The 27,343-nt window shown below is 36.6% G+C and overlaps 1 protein-coding gene across 3 annotated transcripts in view; it reads left to right on the forward strand.

Annotated features, from left to right (window-relative positions):
- slc6a9 (solute carrier family 6 member 9) overlaps positions 1–18,592 on the forward strand; it is a 163,625-nt gene extending 145,033 nt beyond the window's left edge. For all 3 annotated transcript variants that reach the window (XM_028811277.2, XM_051933142.1, XM_051933143.1), the window contains 7 exons: positions 861–964; positions 2,145–2,382; positions 5,008–5,142; positions 7,305–7,404; positions 7,649–7,749; positions 9,784–9,954; positions 11,350–18,592. In XM_028811277.2, the coding sequence (XP_028667110.2) occupies positions 861–964; positions 2,145–2,382; positions 5,008–5,142; positions 7,305–7,404; positions 7,649–7,749; positions 9,784–9,954; positions 11,350–11,556 (1,056 nt within the window). In that variant the 3' untranslated portion in view covers positions 11,557–18,592. The remainder of the gene's footprint in view (positions 1–860; positions 965–2,144; positions 2,383–5,007; positions 5,143–7,304; positions 7,405–7,648; positions 7,750–9,783; positions 9,955–11,349) is intronic.
- The last annotated feature ends 8,751 nt before the right edge of the window (positions 18,593–27,343 follow it).

Consider the following 27,343-nt stretch of genomic DNA (forward strand, 5'->3'; position numbering starts at 1 on the left):
CCAGGGCAAGATTCAATCTGTGAAAGTTGTAATCTAGCTCCAGCTTCACTGGGCCACATGTTCTGGGTGTGCACCAAATTAACAAAATTTTGGACAAAAACCTTTGCATGCCGATCAGCCAGCCTTGGTGTGACAAATACTCCTAACCAATTAACAGTTGTGTTTGGTGTACTCCTAGACGGCCTTAAAGTGGAGAAGAACAAACACACTGTCATTTCCTTTACTATAGTACTAGCGTGTAGACTTATCTTGTTCAACTGGAAGAATCCCACCCCCACCACTCTTACGTCAGTGGGTAAATGATGCTCTATACTACTTGAAATTGGAAAAAATCAAATTCTCACTTATAGATCTGTTCAAAACTTTTTAAAAATGTGTCAGGATCTAATAAATAACATTCTAGAATAAGCTTCCATTTTGGGGAAAAGGATACACTACTTTTCTTGCTCCTTTTATAAAGTAGTTTCTGTTGTTGGCTCATCTTTCTTTCTCTTAGGTAGGGGTTGAATTTTGCTTTGATTTATTAAATTTCACTTGACTGCATGGAATGTTATCTGTTTCTAATTAAAATTAATAAAAATGTAAAAGGTAAAAATTAGGGTATGGAAATGCCGTCTAGGGCAAGACCCCAGGAGTTCTCCCACTTATAGCAATATTTTTTTTAAGTGTAAGGAATAAAAAGGCCATATGAAGAATGGAGGAATTTAAATTTTAGTTTTAAACAGAAAGGGTGAGTGGTGGGCATCATTTGGGGGAATTGTATTTTTTCTTTGTTGAATGCTATATTTTTGATAAATGCCTAATTAAATTAAATGTTACAGTTTTCAAAGATTACATCACCAAAAAATATTTTTCTGTAGGTGTGGGGAGATGCTGCTTCCCAGATTTTCTACTCTCTTGGCTGTGCTTGGGGGGGACTAATCACCATGGCATCATATAACAAATTCCACAATAATTGCTACAGGTATAGTTTATCTTTATTTTTGAATTCTTCTATGGCTGTTCTAGCCTAATTATCTTTTGCAAGTAATTCTGCATTCGAGGTATTTTATATGTTGATTATGCACAAACTAACTGCTGTATTAGTAATGGTAATAGTATATGAAATTTAAGTTTGAAGGATTTCATGTGCTGAGATTCTTATGTTGGATGTTCCTAGGATAAACTGTGACTCTCCATGACTCTCTCCTGGGAAAATCAGGCTTTAAAAAATGAATGGGTAATTGGATTAGGACAGTATTAAGTGGGTTTAAAAATTGGATGGGTGATTACATGTTTAATTTAATAATATAGAAAATTGATTGTACTGCAAGAGTGACCCCTAGAGACAAAATGCTTTCATTACTGGAATGTCAAAGACGCAACTCTTCTTGTGCTACTGTACATTTTAGATAGATAGATAGAACTTTATTTGTCCCCAGGGGAAGATTTGACTTTTTACAGAAGCACTAAACTTATAAATAGATAAATAACACACACACATTAAATTACAAACAAAGGTTTCTTTAGTTTGTTGGTACAGCTAGTCATTTGTGTACATAAAGTGCATAATTAGAATCATTCATTTATTAGTTTCATAGTGTTGTTTAACTGTTACTCCATCACAGCCTGCCTAGTGCCTGTGTTGCCCCCAGCTACCCCATAAATGTTTTGCACATATTTGATTCAATAACTATTGATTCTTTATAACAACTGAAAACCCTTGATGATGCCAGATGAGTGGGGATTCCCTGAAACTGACACCTTATTCAGAGAGTAGCCTCTCGTTTTTAAGAAGCATTTTGACAGTTGTATCCTATTGAAACATAAAGTTATGGGAGTTAATTTGAACAGAGCAGAGAGAAATACAAATAAAATCATGCATAAACAGATAATTGTCTCAGAATATATTAATATTATCCTAGCCCCAAATACAGTATAATTTTTGACCAAATGTAAAATGTCATTATGCACATTGTTTGATAAACATTATTCTGAACTCTTTTTTCAGAATATATAATAACAGCAAAGGTTATAAAGCAGAACATTATAATATGGCTATATTCAAAATTAAATAAAAGAGTTCTTTGCTTTAAGTCAGTTTTCAAAATAACAAGTGAAGTTGTATGCCATTAATATTTTTTCTTTCATTTGTCTTCATATAGAGACAGCATTATTATAAGTGTGACAAACTGTGCAACTAGTGTCTATGCAGGCTTTGTCATCTTCTCCATCCTGGGTTTCATGGCACACCATCTTGGGGTTGATGTTTCTCAAGTGGCAGATCATGGGCCTGGGCTGGCCTTTGTAGCTTATCCAGAAGCCTTGACCCTGCTCCCCATCTCTCCTTTGTGGTCCCTTCTGTTTTTCTTCATGTTAATTCTTCTTGGACTTGGAACACAGGTGAGTTTCTTTTAGCACTTACTAGTTAATGGAACTGACTTTATACCTGCAAGTTCCATTAAAGATGCTTTGGCTGGTGAGGTTCAAATAATATTTACGTCAATAATTTTAAGACAGATACATTTAATTATCATTTTCCTCCACTTTTGTGCTGTGAATCCATAACCAGGTTGGTTTGTGTGAAGCATTAGTTTTATATGTTTCTGGTAGGTTTTAGTGTATTTAATGAGTCTCAAACATCCCTTGGAGAATCTCCTACTGCATCTGTGCACTTCACAAAGACTCAATGCTCTCCTTTGTCTGTCTGCATCACATTAAACTTCACAATGTCACTGCATTTTTTATTTGTAAACTTTGAATGTCAATGCTTAACATGGATCTCTGTGAATAATCTGCTGCCTTGTGATCTTTACTTTCACCATAAGTAGAACTAATTTACAACCTAGAGAATTAAAGAAGTGAATAGGTATGCTAGGTCCGTGTTTCAAATGAAATACAAATGTGCCTTGTGTTTCTTTGAGAATATTTAAAAGAACAAATGAAACATCAATAAGAGAAAGTAGAAAATTTGAGCATTTGAACTCAAGAACAGTGCCTGTAATTTAATTTAAAAAAAAAAAACTATATATATATATATGTATATATATTTAAAATGCATGTCAGGTATGTTCATCCAGTTGTTAGTATGACCAGGCTTTTATTAGTTTCTTTTTTAAAGGTCAGACTGACTCATGTTAGAATCTCACTAAACGTATGTGGCACAGTGTACTCATTAATGTTTTTGCCTTTTTTTCAACAAAAGAATGTATATCAGCAATTTCAGTTGTGCCCCTACTGTATCACCAACTGTAAATAGGCAGTGGCATTGCATGACAAAACTATTAAACTTTAAACCTACAAGACTGTTGATTTAATACCACCTTTCACTTGCTGTGTGACCGTTGCATGTGTTCCAAAAAAAAAGATATGAGAACAGTTAAAAAGATATGAGAACTACAGAGTTTTACTTATCATGTAAACTGTGAATAAGAAAGATGCCTTATAAATAAAATTTGTTATTAAATATTATTTAAAGCCACTGGGTCATATCTGCTTCTTTGTGTGAGGGGCACAAAACAAAGGCATAGAACTCTTCATTTGCACTTCCGTTTTGGTTCCAGAAAACTAACAAACATGCTACACCCATAGTGTATTTGAAATATGAACAAATAAAATAAAGAGCCAGTTAAATATATAAAGTATAATTGCTTTTATATCTTGTGATAGAATGGGGGTGCCTGTGAATCCCAAACATTATGAACATAGTCCCGGGTTCAAACAAAGGGTTGTTTATTATATAAATACTTCCATAAAATACCAAAACACAAGTTATTTCTTCCACAATCCCCTCTCCTTTCTCTATCGCTCTGTCCTCTTCCATTCAAGTGTTGCCTTCCTTCCTCCCAGCTCCAACTCACCTAGACAAGGGAGTGCAGTCCCTTTTATTGAGGACCCTGGAGTACTTCCGGTGCCAGGGCCACTGTCCACTGGAAGTACTTCTGGGTCACACAGAAGTTCCACATAATAGGGAGTACAGTTTCCTGCAGTGCCCTCCTGCGGCACCCATGCCAGACTAGAACTCCCCTGCTGGTTCCCAAATGGGTGGAGTGGTGGCTCTGAGGCTAAGGATCTGGGCTGGTATCCAGAAGGTTGCCGGTTCAAATCCCCGTCACTGCCAAAGGAGATCCTACTCTGCTGGGCCCTTGAGCAAGACCTTTAACCTGCAATTGCTCCAGGTGCGCTGTACAATGGCTGACCCTGCGCTCTGACCCCAAGGGGTATGCGAAAACTAACAAATTCCTAATACAAGATATTGTATAAGGCGAAATAAAGAACAAAAAAAAAAAAATATTGAGGGCCACTGCCATCTAGCGCCTGGGGGGAATAAACACCCCTCAGAGATAGTCCTTCCTTGTCCTTCTCTTCTTTTATCCCGGTCAGGGAAGGTACTAGAAACATGTCCAGTCAGTACGCCTGTCCATTTGCCCGGGGGCTACCATCGGCATAAGGAAGCTTCTGCTCTGTTTGAGATGTCCGTCCATCCACCTGTGAAGTCCCATTCGGGTATTGCACCTTTTTCTTCTTTGGCCGTTATGCCCGTCTGTCCTCTTGGAGTCTCCCATTTGGATAAGGAATCATCCATCCCATGTGGTACTTAATGTCATTGTTTCCGATTGTAGGAAACATGATTAAATTTCTATAGACTTACACTGTACCTTATGACCTGTGAAACTAATTATGTATTAGACCCTGTTTTAGATTGGTCAACAGTAGCTGCCACCGCACTATCCAAAACCTCATGCAATAATGTTACATTTTATGAAATATCATAACCTCTCACACCCATAGAGATTTATCTACCTATTTAGGCAATATTCCTTCTTTTCTACTGTATATCATAGTTATTTGCCAATTTGTGTTTGATTATAATAATTATTTTGTAATGCATATTTTTAGAAATGAAGAAAATTTGATAAATAAATATAATACCACACCATGGTATGGTAACAGAGATGAGAATGTTCCATAAAAGGGAAGCAAATGCTCAAAAATGTAATATATTTTAAATCATCCTTCTTTTTGCAGTTTTGCCTTTTGGAAACACTGGTTACAGCCATTGTGGATGAAATTGGTAGTGATTGGATAATCAAGAATAAAACATTTGTTACCCTTGGAGTTGCAATTATAGGTTTCTTGCTTGGCGTGCCACTAACTACACAGGTGAGAAAATGCTTGTTATAATTTAATACTGGATCAAGTTTCTCTGTAATGACTAGATGTTAAACTTTTATAGAACCAAACAAAGACTCACTGTTACACTTGACTTGTGTGGGCAGAAAGTTTGATCAGAAAATGTCACAAACTGTCGACAATCAACTTTGCTGCTGCCTCTAAGTACTGTTATCGATTACTATTGTGTACTTGGCAGTGCTGCTGGTTCACAGATTCATCTTCCTGGGTTGCTCTCTGTGTGGAATTCGAATGTTCTCCATGTATGAAGATCATTTTTACCCAAGATACTCCAGTTTTCTCCCCCTTGCATAACAAACATAAATATTAGTTTAACTGTTTGTTCATTATTCACCTCCAAATAAGTATGAGAATGGATGTGTGCATTAATCAGTCCAGGCAGTGGCATCCCATCCAGAGTTGGTGCTTGTCTTCCACCCAATTCTGCCAGAATAGGCTAAAAGTGTCCTGCAACCCTGAGTTGACTTAAATGGGTATGAGAATATTATATATTTTTGCCTGATGCTTTTATCCAAGGCAACTTATAAGTTCAGGAAAAAATATAATTGTTTATATACAGTACATGTTTTTATTTTTACAAATGCGGTATCATTAACTTGCACATGTCCACCCATTGAACAGAAAGCAGAAAATTAACCAGTAACCTTGTGTTTTAAAGTCTAGTGCCTTAAGCCACTGTGCTACAAATAAGCATTTGCTGTAAGAACTTTTTTTTTTAGAATTTCAATATGATACTTGATTATATCTTTGTTTAGTCTATTATCATAAAATTTGCTGAATATACACTGCCTGGCCAAAAAAAAAGTTGCCACCTGGATTTAACTAAGCAAATAGGTACAAGCCTCCTATTGGATAATTACTGCATGGGCGATTATCTTTCAGCTGGCAACAAGTTATTTAACCCCAACTGGTGCAATGAGTTGCTTCTCATTTCTTAAACAACCATGTCGAAAGACACATCTCGTGGTCGTGGAAAAGATGTTAGTCTGTTTGAGAAGGGTCAAATCATTGGCATGCATCAAGCAGAGAAAACATCTAAGGAGATTGCAGAAACTACTAAAATTGGGTTAAGAACTGTCCAATGTATTATTAAAAACTGGAAGGATAGTGGGGACCCATCGTCTTCGAGGAAGAAATGTGGCCGGAAAAAAATCCTGAATGATCGTGATCGGCGATCACTTAAACGTTTGGTGAAATCAAATCGAAGAAAAACAACAGTAGTACTCAGGTCTATGTTTAATAGTGAAAGTAAGAGCATTTCCACACGCACAATGAAGGGAACTCAAGTTATTCCATCAATGGATTTTTTCTTCCCTGATGGCACGGGCATATTCCAAGATGACAATGCCAGGATTCATTGGGCTCAAATTGTGAAAGAGTGGTTCAGAGAGCATGAGACATCATTTTCACACATGGATTGGCCACCACAGAGTCCAGACCTTAACCCCATTGAGAATCTTTGGGATGTGCTGGAGAAGGCTTTGCGCAGCGGTCAGACCCTGCCATCATCAATGCAAGATCTTGGTGAAAAATTAATGCAACACTGGATGGAACTAAATCTTGTGACATTGCAGAAGCTTATCGAAACAATGCCACAGCGAATGCGTGCCGTAATCAAAGCTAAAGGCGGTCCAACGAAATATTAGAGTGTGCAACCTTTTTTTTTTTGGCGGCGACTTTTTTTTTGGCCAGGCAGTGTATACAAGGTGGGTAATGCACTGTGTAAGCAGGAATGCCAGTGTAATTTTATCCACAGTAGTCCCCTGAATAATGTCAACAAAGTACAGTACTCCATATTAAAAATGCATTAGTAGTACACTGATGCTCCACATTTGAACTTTTATGTGGGACTGCAGGTTTTCTCATGCTTGTTCTTTACTGGTGTTTACTCCAGGTTTGTAAGAGTCTGAGAGACTTCCCTGTTTGCAGGGAGCAACCAGAAAAATTACTAATGAAAATAATATCAAAGAAAGTGTTTCATGTTTATTGGACATTCAGTTTGAGTTGTGAGGAATGTGCTGTTGCCTGATATATTTTGATTGGGAATCTAAAAGTTGAGTCAAAATACAACAAACCTTCTGATCAATTCATCTAGGAAGAATTTTGACGACAGCGATTTTTTTATTTTCCAGGCTGGGATCTATTGGTTATTACTCATGGATAACTATGCTGCCAGTTTCTCTCTTGTCGTTATATCCTGCATTATGTGTGTAGCCATTATGTATATATATGGTAGGTACATTTAGTATATTTAAACATATTTTCATTCTTTTTTGTATTTTCTTCTATACAGTATGTATTTTATATAGTGTTATTGAAAATATTAGAATCGTAAACTATAAATTCTTGCATTGCACATGTCTTCAAGTATTTGTAGTACTTGGCATAGGCATTTTTGTAGAAATTGTTCAAATTCATTTAAAATATCTCCAAACTGTTAAAAATGTATTATTTATGCATGTTTGTCTGTGGATAGGATATCGCAATTACTTCAAAGATGTTGAGATGATGCTGGGCTTTCCTCCTCCAATCTTTTTCCAAATCTGCTGGAGATTTGTTTCTCCCGTCATCATCTTTGTAAGTGTTTCATTGCTTCTTTATCAGACCAGTTCAGCCCAAGATATTGTTATTTGCGACTTACATTTGGACAGAGACCATGTAGTTTGTTATATTAGGAAGGAATGCATGCTTGATGTACTAATTAAAATGAAGTACTCAACAGTTTAAACAGGTTTCAGGATTTACAAATGCAACTTTGAACTGTATTAGCTGGGTTAAAAAAATGGATGGATGTTTAGGGTATGTTGTGTAGTTTTATGACCAATACTCCTGTAAAGAGTATTACATATTATTCATTTGTTTTATATTAAACTATTTAAGTCAAAAATTACAAATGCTGTGACACATAAGTCAATTTATCCTTCCATTATAATAACTCTATTACTCCATTGCAGGGTTTTGAGGCCAGAGCCTACACTGTCAGCACAGGGCATTATTGGAATGTACCTTTCCTGTTTACCTTTTACAATGAGTTTTTTGGAAGTTTTAGTAGTATTTTAGCAAAGAATGTATGTATTTAAAATGTTCTGAGAATACTAATGGATAACAGACATTGGACTTATCCAACATTAGTTATATGAGAATTTCTTTCCTTTTTCCATGGACCTTTTTCACATTGTTTATCATTCTTTAGAGTTAGTCATCATTATGACCTGCTCAATTTACATCTTTGTTATGTCTTTTCTCCATGAAAACACACCACCACAAGCTACATGGAGCAAAAAGCATTAAAAAATATAATTTTTTGGATGGAGTATTTTTTTAAGACAAGTCAGTCAAAGGTGTGAAGTTTCTTGTGGCAAAATTTCTTACTTTAATAAGGAATCAGAAAATTTTAAACAAAATCTTAATTTTTTCATGTGGGAGGTGGGCATTCCTTAATTTTTTTAGGCACAGTTCAGACAAAAAATTCTGTATACCCTACTACTTTGATGTCTGGTATGTTGCTAAATTGATGCATGTGCTCTCGTAGCTACCTGTTGAAACATCACCTATAGCATCAAGTGCAATGCCAACAACTGGTTGGTTTCACCAGATATGAAAAAAAGATTGTAAAATATAAATAAAATTACAGCAAAAAAACAAATGATGAAAACATATCGTAAACACTCAAAAGATAAAGGATGGAGATCATGACATCATTAAGTTTTTAGCAATGTTTCAGAGCATGAGATGAGATTACTTTGAATACTCATTATACCATTGTGAACAGGGTTATGACGTAAAATAAAAATCCCAGTCTGTCATCCTCTAGTTCCTCCTAGAGATTATTTTTAAAGATATATTATTTACATTATTATTTGACATTTTTTTGCATTTTCTAACAGACATTTTTTGATGATAAACTCTTTTAATGAGAGTGCTTCTGCTTCACATTTCCAGTATCACTTATGCATTACTAATTTGTCATGTGCGAAATGTCTGTTTTTATGCTTAAGGGCACTGAGCGGAAGAGAATCAGGAAAGAAATTGCTAAAAATATATAATTTACAGCAATCGTGCATAAAATGTGATAAATGTTACTGTATTAGCTTTTGAAAATGTATCAAATATTTGCCATATTATGTATTTTAACATGTTATTTGAAGGTTATATGGTGGTTAACTCATCTACCTCATGGCTCCAGAGACCAGGGTTCAAGTTCTGGCCTAGTTAACATCTTGTGTGGTGTTTTCTGTGTTCAGCAGGCTTTTTTGAGAGCTTCAGATTCATCCCACATTCATCTGGTATGAGTGAGTTAGTGTGTATGTTCCATTCAGGGTTGGCTCCTGCTTTGAACTCTATACTACTGGCCTTGTCTTCTTGTGGCCTTGTAATGGAGAAAGCAGGTTCATAAAGTGGATGGATGTTAGACAGAATTTATAAAGATATCCATCCATCCATTATCCAACCCGCTAAACCCTAAGTATACAGTAAATGTGGCAATTGTTTTTAAATAAGAAGTTAATAGATAATACAACAAGGAAATAGTCAATTGATTTCTACTTACACCATAAACATCATCAGAATGGTTCAACTTGTATTTAAAACTAATTTTCCTCTTTTCTTCAGTTCATTCTAGTGTTTACAGTTGTGCAGTATAAGCCTATTACGTACAATGACTATACCTACCCTAACTGGGCTGTGGCTATTGGATTCCTTATGGCTCTGTCCTCAGTCATATGCATTCCAGGCTATGCCCTTTTTAAAGTCTGTACGTCAGAAGGAGAAACATTTTTGGAGGTGAGTAAAAATAAACCACTTCCTCAAATTTATCATGTGAAAGTCTACCACAGTTAAGATTTTAAAGTTGCAATCAAAGAACTAATAACTATCTATAAATCTGATACTTTCAAAGAGAAAATGTGCATTTCTTGAATGCATGTTTAGGTGTAAGTTATATGAAAACCAATTTTGCATGCTTGAAATGTGGAATACAGCATAAATCCAGAGAATATACCTTTTGTTGGATTATTGATATGCCTTTTACTTAACTTAACCCATTTACATTTTTGGTGTCCATGATTATTCTACGCATAATACACTTCCTAGCCAGAGTCCAGGAGATGTTGCTATAATGTATAAATTGCAAAAAGATCTAATAGTTCTCTGTTCATGCTCACAAACGTTTGTTTTTTTTTCTTGTTTTTTTTTTTGCATTTTGTTACCTAAAGTGGTTAGTGATTATATTAGTTCTTATCGCTTTGTTTGACTTCTGGAAAGGTAGTAGAAAGGAAAAGATGCCTGTCACTGGGTGTTTTGTGCAGATTAATTTTATCAAATAGTACATTTTTTATCAACAATTTATAAATTGACGTTTTTCCTCTGTTATTAAAACTGATTGGAATTTTGATCAAATGCTTATTTGGATTTCATTGATAATTTCATTTTTATTTTATTTATTTTTATTTTTCATTTATTGGATTTTAATTTAGTTGAGATTTGCCATTTATGCAAAAATATAGTACACACAGATTATTTCTTTTATCATCTGTTAATCTGTAATAGTAGTCTAAATGAGCCAGAATGGGCTTTTTTTCCTTTTGACACTGTCTGTTCATGTAATTCAGAGGACCTGTAATTTGTTGCTCTCTATCTGTGTGTTCTGGGAAGGCTGCTGTATCTAGGGCCTCTTTCAAAGTCACATTATTAGTTATATGTCAGATGACCTATATTGTTCTTCATGAATAAGTGTGGGTTTCTCATAAAATCCAGAATTTGTGAAGTAGAGTTGCAATCTAGAGTTGTGATTATATTGATACTGTAATGGCAGGGTTAAGTCAGTAATAGTCAATTAGTGATCAGAGTTTATTTCATGTGGTGGAGTAATACTAAATATATTAATACTAAATGTCAAATTTCAATTTTATAAATTATTATTAGATCCAATGTATGATTAATTATCTGAGTTTAGCTAAAGGTGTCAGTTTCCATATCTTTCTGGCTATTAAAATCTCAAATCAGCTCTGCAGAGTACTAATTTATAGCTAAGTCATATAAGAGACTGCTAAATTTAGTCATAAACAATGAGACAATGAGATACTGTCCTCTTGCCTGTGTTATTAAACTGTCCTGAATTACCGTCCATGCATTGATTTCCTAAATGACACAAAAACATTGTCTTCATTGCAATTACAGCGCTTAAAAAATGCTACTAAGCCAGATAGCAACTGGGGACCTGCCCTTCGGGAGCACCGGAGTGGACGCTATGCACCAATGTTGAACACCGATTTGGACTTGAGCAAAGAGGATCAGTCCATTCATCCTGTAAAGAAGCCAGAGGAAATAAGCCTCACCATCCAGGGAAGCAATGGCTCTGCGCATAATCCTGGTGCCAATGCATAGAACCAGGTGGCTCATGTAAAACATTTTACACTCAGAACAGTGGATAGAGACATTCTTGGTGAAAATGAACCCTTTACATATTGTAAAGGCCTATTATTTCTAATCTGTAGAGATTTGGTTGTCAGTTAAATGTTTTCTGCATAATTTAATATTGCACAGTTCTTTAAAAAGAATTTTTTTTTATGCATGAGGAACTATTGCATTATATCCACACTATCTGTACATAATATGAAAAGTGGGGCTGCATTATTTTCTGCTTTGTATAAAATCCAAATGTACTACAGTATCATGCCTCGTCTATGGCAGTTTGTACAGTGGTAGGGTCAGGGATTTTGATAGTTGGAGAGCAGGAATATCCGATTAAGAGCAGAAGCTTAACTCAGACGAGAATGGATAAGATATCTTAATTTTGGTAAATATCTGAATAAATTATTTCAGTGCTAGCATCACAAACATTTTATAACTTTTTGTTTCCATCTTGCAAAACTTACCCACAAAGTAAATGTAAACTAATTGTGTTTTACAGATTATATTACCATTATGATAAAGTTGCATATTGTTGTTTGCTATTTTGAACCCCAGTGGTTTTTAATGCTTGATATTATAAAACAATCTTGAAAGTGACTAAAAATCATTATTTTAATGAAATTATACATTCCTGTGTATCAGTTCAGTTTTGGATATATATATATTTACACCAACTTTTATACAGTATCAATGCTGGCTTTCAAAATAGCAAATTAAATAGTTTAAAGCACTTTTTGAAATCTTGTCTTGGGTGTCAGGGCAAAGTCTTCTTTTCAAATCCCTAATTCCAGGGAAGAGAATATTTTTGACATTGATCGAAAGGATATATAAAAAAATAAAAACGAAAAACAATGGAGGCAAGACTCAGGACAATAAAAAAAAAATGTAGTCTTCCAGTAAGTCACTGTTACCTTGGTATATTGGAACTGTGGGTTTTTATTGCATTAAGAACAATGCCAGGTCAAGTTACAGAGAAAATAACACTGCCACTCTATTGTCCTGGTCAGAAGTGTCTCGTACTCCTCTGATCATCATCATCATCAAAGTTCTAATTTTTTTTTTTAGATATTTTTAACAATTCTTTCAAGACATACTGAGGCTGTAAAAGTTATAGTTTATTAGAGACAGTGCTTTAAAGTATTAGAGGTATTTTTTACTGGTGATAAATTATGCATTAGAATAATTTCGTGTTCAAAATTGCTGTCAGACAAGAATATTGATTCAATTGAACAAAAAAGAAAATACTTATAATGTTTTTATGGAAAGGCAAAAGTTAACTTTTCTGATGAATCATTCATTAAGTTAACATGCTGATTTGTTTGATGGCATATGTGAAAATTTTAATTCCATAGGAATTTCTAACCTAAAGGCATGCTCAGATTATTATATTTTTCATATGAATGGATTTTATTAGTAGTAATGTAGTAACAATAATTTTTGGTTCTATTACAAAGTATTATGAAAAGTAGACCGATTTCAGAAAATGACATTCTGCTATGACTGATGTTTATTTCTGTATGGATTTTGTTGCCAAATGCTTGAATGTGTTTTAAGGGGCCAAACACAGCAAAACTGGGATTTTCAGGAGGATAGAGCTACTAAAACAACAACACAGTAGAAAAGATTTTTTGCCAATGTAGCCGAGTCTCTTTCATTATTCTCTAGGTGGTAATACCATTATTAACCCAGCCCTGGCTTAGAATATCACATGCATGTTCAGTTACTTGTTCAACCATATATATCGGTTCATTTCTGATTTCTTGTATGACAAGACTGAAAACGGAACTGACGTTTAACACTACATGGACAGCTACAGTGTTCCTGTAACTGAGTCGCAGCACAGTATGAGGCTATGCACAAATACTGTTATTGATAGAACAGCTTTTTTTCTGATTTTCGGATTTATGGTTATGGGGATATTTAACAAAACTAATTTGAATTTCAAAAGAATCTCTATAATTATGTTTATAGATATATATGTACTGTGTATTTTTCTACCTATTCTTGATTGATAATGATACTCTATGTATTTTCAGATTTACTAAGCAATAACATTTGTCAATATCTAAGAAACAACTGGCACTCAAGTAACCTGGGGATGATGGCATTTATTTGATTGTTGAACTCTTTTAAGGCAGAAGTGTAGAGCAATATGGTCCAGTTCAGCTTTAACTCAGACAGAATGTGGCTTGTGTTTGTTGTGCTTTAATGGACAGACATATGGTACAGTATTTAGTACTGTAAAGGTGCTTTTGACAAATTTGCACAAATAGTGAAGTGCTCATTACACAAGTCTGCTGTGTGCAAAGTAATTCTACAGCAGACTGGGAGCCTTCATGGCATATTTTTTTAAATCTCTTTGCAGACTAATTAGTGCTTCCAAAATTAATGTGCTCCTTTTATTTCTTTAAAGCATATTTCTCTGCAATGAATTACTAGTCACAATTCAATAATAATTAAACCTAAAAACGTGTGTCTTGTGCATCAGCGTTATAATTCAGACACTATCATTTGGTATATTAACAAACATTTTTATGTGCATTAATGTTAAAAAGGTTCAGTTCATATTCATCACTGTGCTAAGCAACCCTTCTAAGGTTTTCTTCAGAAGAACACTGTTAAAGTGAAGACAAACACCTAAAATATTTCCAGTTCGAGTTGTTACTGTACAATTAAATAACTTGATGAAAACTAGCAATAACTGAGAGTTGTGGTAAAATAACATTATATTTTTTAAAACATGTAAGTAGTGTACTGCCATGTGTGCAACATGTTTACTGTAAAGGTGAAAAACTCTTTAGTTTTAGTAATATTTTCCTACTGTAGATTGCATACCTTGTAGGACACGGTCTTCAAATATCATTATAAAGATATAATGCTATGCTAGCCAAGGCCTACTTTAGGGTTTCTAAGCATTACATGCAGATTAAATGATGCACAATTTTGGATTTGAACATTGATAATTTGAAAGGGTTACTTTAATACACATTGGTAATGCTTACAATATTGCACAGTATTGCTAAAAAAAGGTACGATATTTGTGTTTTATGCACAATATAATACAGTAATATGTAAAATATTGCAGAATTTTGCAATAATCTGCATTTGTTCTATGGCAAAATAAAAAAGTGATATCAATATAAATACTCAATTTCATCAGCAATGTTTTCACGAACCAGTAGTGCTAAGGTATAGGAAAATACCTTGAGTCTGTATTAAAAACAGTAAAATAGTGAAATAATACTGTATTTTAGGAATCATGCTTCATTAAAAACACTCATACATGTACAAATGTAATTGTACTGTAATGTAGATTTCTCATAGTGAAAAATTCCAAAGTTAATGGGATGCTTGGTACAGTGGAATGAAAAAAAAGTAAAACCAGATAAACCCCGTAAAAACATAAAAAGTTTGCACATGCATACATCTATTGAGGAGAGGACTCAGGAAGGTGAGGCAAGGCCTCAATTGTACTGCTGCCTTCAAGTAGAGCACAAGAAGTACTCTCTTCTGTTCTGCAGTATTTACAACAGGAGAGAAGACATTTGAAAACTGTAGTCTCTAAATCCCTCTCTAGCTTTGCTAAGCACTAGGCTGATGAGCTTGTCCTGCATAATGTCATTTCATACATCAAGAAGCAGACACTCAGAAATTACGTTGTACATGGATTGGACATAGATAGATAGATAGATAGATAGATAGATAGATAGATAGATAGATAGATAGATAGATAGATAGATAGATAGATAGATAGATAGATAGATAGATAGATAGATAGATAGATAGATTATTAATCACCAAGGGGAAATTCACATACTCCAGCAGCAGCATACTGATAAAAAACAATATTAATTAAAGAGTAATAGAAACACAGTGCAAGGTGGAGAGTGCGAGGCAGGTATAACAGTCAATAAACAGTCTTTCTTAAAAATGGAAGATTCTGGGTAACACTTTAGAAAACTAACTACATTATTTGGCAGTTACACTGTACAACATTAAACATCTTTCATGGTATTACTGCCCAAAAGGTGCCTTATTAGGTAAATATAAAGTAACATTCTTTTGCAGAAATTATGCAATTCTATAGTATATATGTGCTAATACAATTGATCAGTGTGCGTAATAATAAATGTATAATATACATTTTTCTTCTTTCAGATCTTTAAGAAACAGTACCATTTTCCTAATAATGGCTATTTTTGGTTTTAATACCTGATGCCTCTTCTCGACAAAGTCTATTGGAAACAAATAAATGCAACGTAAAACAAAACTGCACCAAGTTCAAAGTGAATTACGCTTGCCCATTTAACAAAGGTGTAACTTGAGCATAATGGCAGCAGTCTAATAACTTGAACACTTTCTCTGAAATTGTAATTTATCAGTGAACCCTTTTGTAGTCTTGTCATAGCACAGCTTTGTAACTCAACATTCAAAATAAACGGCAAATGTGATTCTCTTCTATGCACCATGTGCTTTACTTTTACAATACTGCCAATGTGCGCTGCCGGAATTTATAAATCTTCTGATATTGGTATTTTTAGTGCCAACTACTGTTCAACTGCTGCCTTGTTTATCAATGCAAACATAAAGATGTTAACTATATTTTTATACCTTTAATTAGGAGAAGAATTAAATCAGGGGCATCTGTTTGTTCTGATCCGTCACCAGCAAAATAGGCCCACTGCCCAATGGCCCCACAGTCTCTCATTAAAGGAACCGGCAATGTTAATGTTGCATGATAGTAACAAACATCTTAAAGAAGTCACAGAGCACACTTATCGAAATAGCTACACATGTTTGGTTCCAGAAATCTTTTTTAATTATCCAAAACTTTTTTTTTTCCATTAATAAAATATCGGTTATTCAGGGATTAATTCCAGCTTACCTTAAATGTATCTGAATGCCTCATTGTGTTCACATGAGATGACAAAAGCTGCTGACAGGCCATTCATGTATAGTGTGTGGTCAGTTCGGAGGGCAGGCCAGTCAAGTGGAGGGACCCATGCTTGGGAATGGCTTGATTTACCTCTTAAGCTCTGGTAGCTTCATTTTGATGTCTACTGTCCTTTAACTCAACTCTTGGCTAACTGTGTCTAGTACAGACTTTGTTGCATGTAGTTGTCGCTTTTGTAATCTTTCAATATTTAAGATGTAGCAAAATACTAAAACGAAAAAATATCTGTGTATATTTTACGGTGTAGAGAACTGGAAATGTCTCTGTAAAGTATTGTTAACAGCAAGCACTGCACAGCACTGCAGTATCGTGCTTTTTGTTTCCCTGAAACTGGTGCCTGCTGTATATATAATGTATATATTCATAGCACCCCCCCCCCCCAAACAAACTCTTATTTCATGTTGGACAGTATTTAGTTTTAAGGTGGAGATAAAGATGCAAGGTATCAAAAACCAAAAGAGAGCCTGATAGTGACTCTTGTGCAGCCCAAGTTTACAGTTACAGTTTGAGGTGTTTCAGCTCACAGTATATGGGAATGGGAAGCAATTCAGTAAAGCAAAGTGGGGTGGTCACAATATATACATATATATTTATTGTATTTAATGCTTGTATTTGCTTTGTGTTTCTCAGTAATGACCATTTTCTTTTGCTGTTTTCAAAAGCAACAATTTTGTATACAGTATTACTTTGGTCTGTGTATATTTTACAAGGTTACAGTGCAAACGTAGTTCCATGTTCCATAGTTGTTTGTATTTGTCTGTGTGACTCTCCCAGATGTGTTTCTTCTTCTCGTTTATCAAGGATCAACTTGTTAGATGTTTATTGTAACGTCTGTTGTTTAGCTGATCCTGCACAAACGGATATTTCATCTGTACTTTGTACATTTCAAATAAGACCTTTGCATCCCTAACTTTGTACAGTACAATTCAAAAAGGTGGTGAAGCCAATGGAAAGAGAGATGTCGAGAATGTCCAGTTTGTGCTAGTGGATCAACCAAAATAAAGAAACAAAACGATGCATTCTCCACCAGAGACGATGAGTACTTGCTAAGCGGTGGGCCAAGTCGTGAGCGGCGCCTGCACCAGGGTACACCTGTGGTCGTAATTTGCAATAATGTTTTGTCATTCGTGCAGAATTCCAGCAAGAGAACTGGTATTAGTTTTAGCTTTCCTCTTCAGATTAAGCCTATGCAATGCATTCTGATGCAGCTCATTTAGTTTTGTGGTTTTTCAAGTGGATGTCCGTCACATTCCAAGCCTATTTTATACGACAAATATTCATGCGGTAATTATCAGGAGAGCACAACTGTTGTGTGACAACGTTATTCAAACCAATAGTGCTGCTTAAAACAAAAAATTGATTTTCATGTATTCACAAAAGTGATGAAATAAATAATAATAATGTACTGCGTTTATTTTTATATAATAAAATAATTTTTAAGATTCCACTCACAACGTTTTAACGAAAATGAATTTAAAGTTCCTAAATGTTTGCACTGTCGAACCTTCCAATCAGGAAAATGCTAGGTTTGCAAAGGAACAATACTTTTATCTTTTTAAATATAACAGAATGAAAATGCTGTTTTTTTTCTTTTGTTTGAAAAATTGTTATATATCTTATTAACAAACTGGTATTGTTCTGAAAGAAACTGGATTTTTTTTTTTTATTGATGACATAACTCCTTTTTATTAGCTGTCTGTAACAGTTATGCTTGTGGTGGAAAAATTCCCATTTTGAAATTTGTGATTAGGTATCATCATGAGGTTCTTATTATGGACTCACCGCTATCCCAGAGTCGACGTTTAGCGTCATAAAGAACAGTGGTCTGTCTTGTGGTGTTTACCTTGAACGTAGTCCTTTATAACACAGCATGAGGATGTCAGTGTTTGTACTGTGTCACTATATCATGATGTAAATTTGTATTTTTCATTTGAAGAAAAAATGAGACTCCATACTAGCTTTAAAAAGAAAAATATCTATGATGTGTACATCTATACCGTATTGTTATCAAGGTCTTTTAGATATGTGAATAAAGAATAGTTATTAACCAAGAAATGACTGAGCGTATTGTTGTTGTTTCACAATGCGATTATTGTGTCTTCCCAATAAAACATTACAATGTCTTCCACATTTAGAGTCATCACAAACACTTGCATGTGAGTTTAGTTTATTTTTCTTTTGTGTTTCTGCAGCTATGGTCAAACATTTTCAGGCAAATGGGGAAACTAAATATAGATATAAGATTAATACAAATCATTAAAACTTGGGCAAAAGCAGCAATATTAATTTATTTAATAAGTCCTAACAATCTTAAAATAGCATTCTTACTGAGTAAAAACTTAGTACTTCTATATTGGACAGTTACTAAACCTTAAAGCCTTTATACAGATACAGTAAATGTTATAATAGTTTATTTTTGTGTAGCCCAGAATCACACAATGAATGGACTTTAACAGGACCTGTTTAATTGACAGCACCCCAGCATTGACTCTCTAAGAGCACAAGAAAACAACTCCCATAAAACATTACAGGAAGAGAGAGAAGAAATCTTGGGAGGGAGACCTCCTTCCAGGTAGGCTGGGCGTGCGATGGGCGTCAAAAAACAGGATGAATACAACACACAAATCAGAATGCAAGTCACCCTCTTCTCAGAGCTAGACGGCCAATCTATCAGTACCACCTCAAAAATACAATATAATTTGTTTTTGCATTGCACTGTTCACCAAGGGCAAACGCAGGTTGCTTGACAGTTCCCATGGCAAAATGCAAGAATAAATTATATAACTAACTACAGAAATGCGCAAAAAAACAAAGGAGAAACTGATTAAAGCAAATTGAAACCAACACTAACTGTTCATTAATTGTAGAACTATGAAGAATTGACATCAGAGGACGATGAAATTGTATGAAGAGTCAGAGTCGCGGAGACCTTGGCCAGCTAGCCATCTACCCTTTCTGGACTCTTCTATCCAATAACTGCAGTGCTCCTTTATCCATATTGACTTTCATACACAGGAGAACAGCTTGGCAACAGAGCAGTGGCACCAAGTGTCACAACCAGATATCAAGAAGAGAAACAGAATAGGAGGTTCAGTAACGTTTCATAAATATTGTATTACTTATATTTTTGTACAAATGGCTAACAAACAGAAATTCAGTAGCACAGCTAATCAGCAGCTCTATTCATGGTATGCTAGACTAAACTAGTGAGTCTTCAGCCAGGATTTAAAAGCTGAGACTGAAGGGACATCTCTTATATTAGCAGGCAGACCATTCCACAGTTACGGTGCCCTGTAACTTAATCTTTGGAGTCCTATATAGACTTTATGTGCGCTCTGGTCTGTAAGTAATTATAAGTTCAGATAAGTAAGCCAGGCCTTGGCCATTTAAGGCTTTATATGTTAAAAGGAGGGTTTTGAAATCTGCCCTAAGATTAACTGGAAGCCAGTGTAAGGACTTGAGAACTGCAGTTATGTCTTTGTATTTTCTGGTTTGTAGTAATTCTTGCAGCACTGTTTTGAATTAAGTGAAAGCTGCATAAACACATAGAACAGCCAGTGAATAAAGCATTGCAGTAGTCAGTTCTACTAGAAATAAATGAATGAATTCTTCAGTATCCTGCATATTTAGAAAATGTCTTACTTCTCCAAACATTTTTAAGATGGAAAAACAGGTTTGAATAGTTGTAATTTGTGTTTTAAATAACATGCTAGTATCAAAGGGAACGCCTAAACTGTCCACTGTTTCAGTGAAACTAATGGTGATTCCAACCAAGTTAAAGACGCACAGAATGTTGTTGCGGTCAGCATCATTCCCCCCAATTAACTAACATTTCTGTTCTTTTCTGTATTCAGAGACAAGTAGTTCTCCTCTATCTACCCTTTAACTCACTGACACAATTAATTAAAGACAACATCTGAGAGCGTCATTTTGGTTGAAAGAAATGTATAATTGGGTGTCATCTGTATACAAGTGAAAGTTAACGTTATGTTTTTTTATTGTTACTTTCCAGTGGAAGCATGTAAAGTAAGCCCTGCGGAACACCATAGATAGATAGATAGATAGATAGATACTTTATTAATCCCCAAGGGTAAATTTACATTCTCCAGCAGCAGCATACTGATAAAAAACAATATTAAAGAGTGATAACAATGCAGGTATAACAGACAGTAACTTTGAATAATGTTAACATTTACCCCCCCAAGTGGAATTGAAGAGTCGCATAATTTGGGGGAGGAACGATCTTCTCAGTCTGTCAGCGGAGCAGGACAGTGACAGCAGTCTGTCGCTGAAGCTGCTTCTCTGTCTGGAGATGATACTTTTTAGTGGATGCAGTGGATTCTCCATAATTGATAGGAGCCTGCTGAGCGCCCCTCGCTCTGCCACGGATGTCAAACTGTCCAGCTCCATGCCAACAATAGAGCCTGCCTTCCTCACCAGTTTGTCCAGGCGTGAGGCGTCCCTCTTCTTTATGCTGCCTCCCTAGCACACCACCGCGTAGAAGAGGGCGCTCGCCACAACCATCTGATAGAACATCTGCAGCATCTTATTGCAGATGTTGAGGGACACCAGTCTTCTAAGGAAGTATAGTCGGCTCTGTCCTTTCTTGCACAGAGCATCAGTATTGGCAGTCCAGTCCAATTTATCATACAGCTGCACTCCCAGGTATTTATAGGTCTGCACACAGTCACCTCTGATGATCACGGGGTCCATGAGGGGCCTGGTCCTCCTAAAATCCACCACCAGCTCCTTGGTTTTGCTGCTGTTCAGTTGTAGGTGATTTGAGTCGCACCATTTAACAAAGTCCTTGATTAGGTTCCTATACACCTCTTCCTGCCCACTCCTGATGCAGCCCATGATAGCAGTGCCATCAGTGAAATTTTGCACGTGGCAGGACTCTGAGTTGTATTAGAACAGGACCTGAGAAAGCACAGTCCCCTGCGGCCCTCCTGTGATGCTGACCACAATGTCAGACCTGCAGTTCCCGAGACGCACATACTGAGGTCTGTCTGTAAGATAGTCCACGATCCATGCTACCAGGTATGAATCTACACCTATCTCTGTCAGCTTGTTCCTAAGGAGCAGAGGTTGGATGGTGTTGAAGGCACTAGAGAAACATAATTCTTACTGCACCACTGCCTCTGTCCAAGTGGGAGAGTGATCGGTGTAGCATGTAGATGATGGCGTCCTCCGCTCCCACCTTCTCCTGGTATGCGAACTGCAGAGGGTCGAGGGCATGGCGGACCTGTGGCCTCAGGTGATGAAGCAGTAGCCGCTCCATGGTCTTCATCACATATGACGTCAGGGCGACAGGCCTGAAGTCACTCAGCTCACTAGGATGTGATACCGTTGGGATTGGGGTGATGCAAGATGTTTTCCAAAGCCTCGGGACTCTCCCCTGTTCCAGGCTCAGGTTGACGATACGCTGTAGAGGACTCCCCAGTTCCCCAGCGATACTCCATCTGGACCCACTGCTTTGCTGGCACGAAGTCTCCTCTGCTGTCTGCTTACCTGGGCTGCAGTAATTGTGGGTGGGGGGAAACTCTCTCCTATGCTGGTATCAGCAGAAGGATGGGTGGAGAGTGAAGTACTCTGAGGTGAGAGTGGGTTAGGATGGTCAAACCTGTTAAAGAAGTTGTTCATCAGGTTTGCTCTCTCCACGTCTCTCTCGATGGTGGCACCCCGCTTCGAGCTGCAGCCAGTGATGATCTTTATTCCATCCCACACTTCCTTCATGTGGTTATTCTGTAACTTCTGCTCCAGCTTTCTCCCGTACTGCTCCTTCACCGCCCTGAGCTGGACTCGGAGTTCCTTCTGCACGCGCCTGAGCTCATGCTGATCACTGCCTTTAAAAGCCCTTTTTTTCTGGTTCAAAAGGCCCTTGATGTCACTTGTAATCCATGGCTTGTTGTTAGCATAGCAGCGTACTGCTCTTACTGGAACTACAATGTCCATACAGAAGTTGATGTAGTCAGTAGTGCAGTCAACAACCTCCTCAATGTTCTCACTATGTGATCCCTGCAGGATATCCCAGTCCGTAGTTCCAAATCAGTCTCTCAGAGCCTGTGTGCCTCAGGGGACCACTTCCTGAATGAGCGGGTGGTTGTAGGTAGGACCCTCACTCTTGGTTTGTAGTGAGGCTGAAGCAGAACCAGGTTATGATCTGCTTTCCCAAGCGCAGGTAGCAGGGTGGCGCTGTATATTTATATTTAACGTCTGAGTATAATGATGGAGTACTGTCAGCACATTTCTGTACATACTGAAATTGATTTAAAAAATAAGAACTGAACCAGTACCTGTGAGCACAATCTAATTTTTCAGCCTGTTTAGTAACACAGAATGGTCAGTGGTGTCATATTTTGTGCTCAAATCTAACAGCAAAATTATTGTGGAATTTCCTTCATCAAAGGATACTTTTTTTTGATAATATGGATAATAGAAAATGTTAGGAAGGACCAGCACTCACACGCAGCAGCAGCTGTTGGATTTGTCCCTTTGTCTCTCAGAGCACTAGAGTTAATCAGCAGGCTGCCAGCAGAGCTACAGCGGAAACGTTGGGGAAAGAGAGCAGGTGCCCGACTTTGCAGTAAAAGAAGTAGGTACAGACCTTATCTGCCGTCAGTTATCATGGGAAATGTAAGATCACTGGTGAATAAAATGGATGAGCTGTCAGCACTGATCAGGGTGAATACAAACTCAGCAGTCTCATGTGCTTCACTGAAACATGGCTTAGAGCAGAAACACCGGACTCCATAGTTGTGCTGGATGGATTTAAAATTGTGCAGGCAGTCAAAAGCAGGTCTGAAAGCAGCAAGAAGAAAGGAGGTGGGCTTGCTGTTTTTGTGAATGAAGAATGGTGTCGCCCTGGAAACATCACTATTAAAGCACAGGTATGTGACCCGAATACTGAGCTGCTCGTGGTGGGCTTATGACCTTACATTGTGCTAGAAGCTTACATCCTGCCCCACTCAGCAAACGTGGCAATTGCAACACACATAGTATATTCTGTAATTAACAAACTTATTACTGAACATCCCAGTCTTCAATTACAATTTCTTGGAACTTTAATCATGTTTCACGTTCCTCCACCCACACAAATTTTTACTAGTTTATGGACTAGAGAACTGAAGAAAAAGTTGCTTTGCCACCAGGACCAGACAGGAATGGACAGCGGAGACTGAAGACGCTCTGAAGGATGCCTTTGGAAACACTGACTGGGGCATGCTTTGTGAGTCACATGGCCAGGGCAACGCCAGATTGTGCCACTGTATCACAGACTACATCAAGTTCAGTGTTGAGCACATTGAAGATTCTTCCACGTATCTGGAGAAAGTCAACAGGGAAAAGAGCAAAGCATTGCTTACATCAAACCATAAGTATACCTGTTAAAGCCAGCTAATATATTATGCTGTTGATGTCACTGTAACTGAAAGGTAACAACCTTGTGAATTGTAAGTTCTAGCTGTTAGAAGTTTCTTCCTAAATACAGTATAAAAGTTCAGAGAAATATCACTCACACACATATACACAAACACAATGTGGGAGGGTAAAGCAGTTTATACGAGCTGTGAGCAAATGAACACCACAATGTTGGCAATAGAAGTTTAAAAATAGCCAAGAAATTTAACCATCTTAATAACCACATGAATTGAAAGATCACAATTCATAAGTTAAATGCCTTTTTCTAAAGGAGAGAAAAAGTTCAATTAAGCTAACGTAATATTATGTTTTGTGTTTTTATTCTCCTTCGTCTCTCTCTCTCTATATATATATATATATATAAATATTATATAAATATTTGCATATTTCTGTATTCTAACTGAATTGTTTTAGTTATTTGTTAGAAAATATCACCATGTCCAAACCACAACAGAAGAAGTGAAACCTGCTTAATGCACATTTTCACCTTTTTATGAACCTTGTTCATAAATGATATAATTCTCTTCATATTTCTGGTATCTCAGTGAAATAGAGATCCCTCACCTAATCTACATTATTTTGGCATCCCATGGGTGGGCATCTTGTTACTTGTTTTCATTAAATACTAGTATTGCTAAACGCAGAACTGATAATTAGTTAAAGGATAAATTCAACACCCTTTTCGTACACTGGGTAAGTGGTGCAGGACCAAGCTGTATGGAGAAGGTTGATGAAGCACATGAAATATATTATCAAGTAGTGTGGTGGAGAGCAGGGGCCTCATGTATAAACGGTGCATACGCACAAAAATGTTGCATACGCCTGTATCCATGCTCACTTTGACATGTATAAAAACTAAGCTTGGCATAAAGCCATGCACATTCTCATGCCAGCCTTACTCAGTGTGTATGCAAGTTTCAACGCGGTTTTGCAAACTGGCGGCACTCAGCATCAAAGCAGTGCTACAGTTCCTGTGTGGTTTCCCTTTCTTTTTTAGATTCACATCCCTGACGCAGCTTTATCTAATATACTGAAATTAACCACGTATCGTTTATAAATTTAAGTCATCTGATTGTAATCAACCTGTAACAATATAATGGTCCACTGAATGGCCAAACTATTCCAAATACCATAGCTGCTTTAGCGTTGTTACTCTCAGGGCACCACTCAGAATATTTTAACCCATTGTATCCAAGTGTGGATCACAGCTGAACAGAAGCTGATCAGAAAGCTCTATGGCAGGTGTGGAAGAATAATTGTAGGGTAACATAGCATTCATCTTAAAGCAATAGCATAAAGGGTTAATAAATGTGGGCACACCAGGAAACCTGATGAAAGTCAAGTGAACAACAAAATGTACACTGAAATATAAGAATGGGTTAGGAAAAATACTGAGATGGTCAAATAAAGAATGTACCAGAAGAAAGATTGATGTACAGTAATCCCTCCTCCATCGCGGGGGTCACGTTCCAGAGCCACCCAATGAAATAAGAAAATCCGCGAAGTAGAAACCATATGTTTATATGGTTATTTTTATATTGTCATGCTTGGGTCACAGATTTGCGCAGAAACACAGGAGGTTGTAGAGAGACAGGAATGTTACTCAAACACTGCAAACAAACATTTGTCTCTTTTTCAAAAGTTTAAACTGTGCTCCATGACAAGACAGAGATGACAGTTCCGTCTCACAATTAAAAGAATGCAAACATATCTTCCTCTTCAAAGGAGTGCGCGTCAGGAGCAGAGCATGTCAGAGAGATAGAGAAAAGCAAACAAATCAATAGGGCTGTTTGGCTTTTAAGTATGCAAAGCACCGCGGCACAAAGCTGTTGAAGGCGGCAGCTCACACCCCCTCTGTCAGGAGCAGAGAGAGAGAGAGAGAGAGACAGAGAAAAACAAACAAGCAAAAATCAATACGTGCCCTTTGAGCTTTTAAGTATGCGAAGCACCGTGCAGCATGTCGCTTCACGAAGCAGCTGCACAGAAGGTAGCAACGTGAAGATAATCTTTCAGCATTTTTAGACGAGCGTCCGTATCGTCTAGGTGTGCAAACAGCCCCCCTGCTCACACCCCCTACGTCAGGATCACAGATAGTCAGCGCAAGAGAGAGAGAAAGAAAAGTAAGTTGGGTAGCTTCTCAGCCATCTGCCAATAGCGTCCCTTGTATGAAATCAACTGGGCAAACCAACTGAGGAAGCATGTACCAGAAATTAAAAGACCCATTGTCTTCAGAAACCCGCGAAGCAGCGAAAAATCCGTGATATATATTTAAATATGCTTACATATAAAATCCGCGATGGAGTGAAGCCGCAAAAGGCGAAGCGCGATATAGCGAGGGATTACTGTAATATAATACAAAATGTATTGAAGGATGACTAAGAGATGACTAAGAAATCAGCAGATGTCCTATAAACGAGAATGGACAGTTGTTATATACACAGAAATTTTAAGGGTAGTGGCGCAACTCAAAGGTATAAGAAGAACCAGAATATAACATAATAGACTTTTATTTTATATAAATCATTTGGGTGTAAACCAATGAACCAATCAGAGTGAAATGTATGCATTTATTGACACTGTATGTAAATTCAACAGTTTATAAAATGAACCTCTATACTTTGTTATTCTGACCATTCTGACCCTGCTGTAATGGACTGCTTCTGAAGAATTCTCCCTCTAAGGCATTTTGCTGAAGAGTAATTAAAAGATGCAATGAACAGCTTTTCTCCTGCCTGATTACTGAATTGTCTCATTAGACGACATTTGTTTCTTTAATAAGATGTTAAATTTCAACCACAAAGACTGTGTCGAGAGCGCAGAGGATTATCGGAATACAGCATGTAGCACATGCTGCCTCGGTCATGCACACAGTCTATTTGAACGTCTCCCATTCGGCAAATGCTTCAGAGCCTTTCCTGTATGGACCGTGCGGTTCAGAAATAGTTTCATCCCAAGAACTCTAAACGCACTCAATCAGTCAATCAAATGCTCCTTGTAGAACTGTACTTATAAGTACAATTACCTCACTGTAAACTTGAACTTCTGTTATAATGTTGCACAACCTGAGCCACTTTATGAACCATTTGCACTATCTGTACTATATGTACATGTGTATTGTACTTATGATTTCATATTGTATATTTTTAATCATTTTTATCATATTATTATTATTTTTATTTTATTATTATATAAGAAAATAAATTTATGGAAAATTTGCATATTGAATCTCATTATACCATATAATAACAATAAAGGAATTCAATTCAATTCAATAGAAGAGAGCGCTTATTTACAGATGATGATAACTGGCTCATAAGTCAATCTCAATTTCCAAGAGCTATTGTCTTGATATCATTTTTAAGATGAAATGCATTAAAGTATGTATAT

Source organism: Erpetoichthys calabaricus, chromosome 10, assembly GCF_900747795.2.
Source record: "Erpetoichthys calabaricus chromosome 10, fErpCal1.3, whole genome shotgun sequence".
NCBI lineage: Eukaryota > Metazoa > Chordata > Cladistia > Polypteriformes > Polypteridae > Erpetoichthys > Erpetoichthys calabaricus.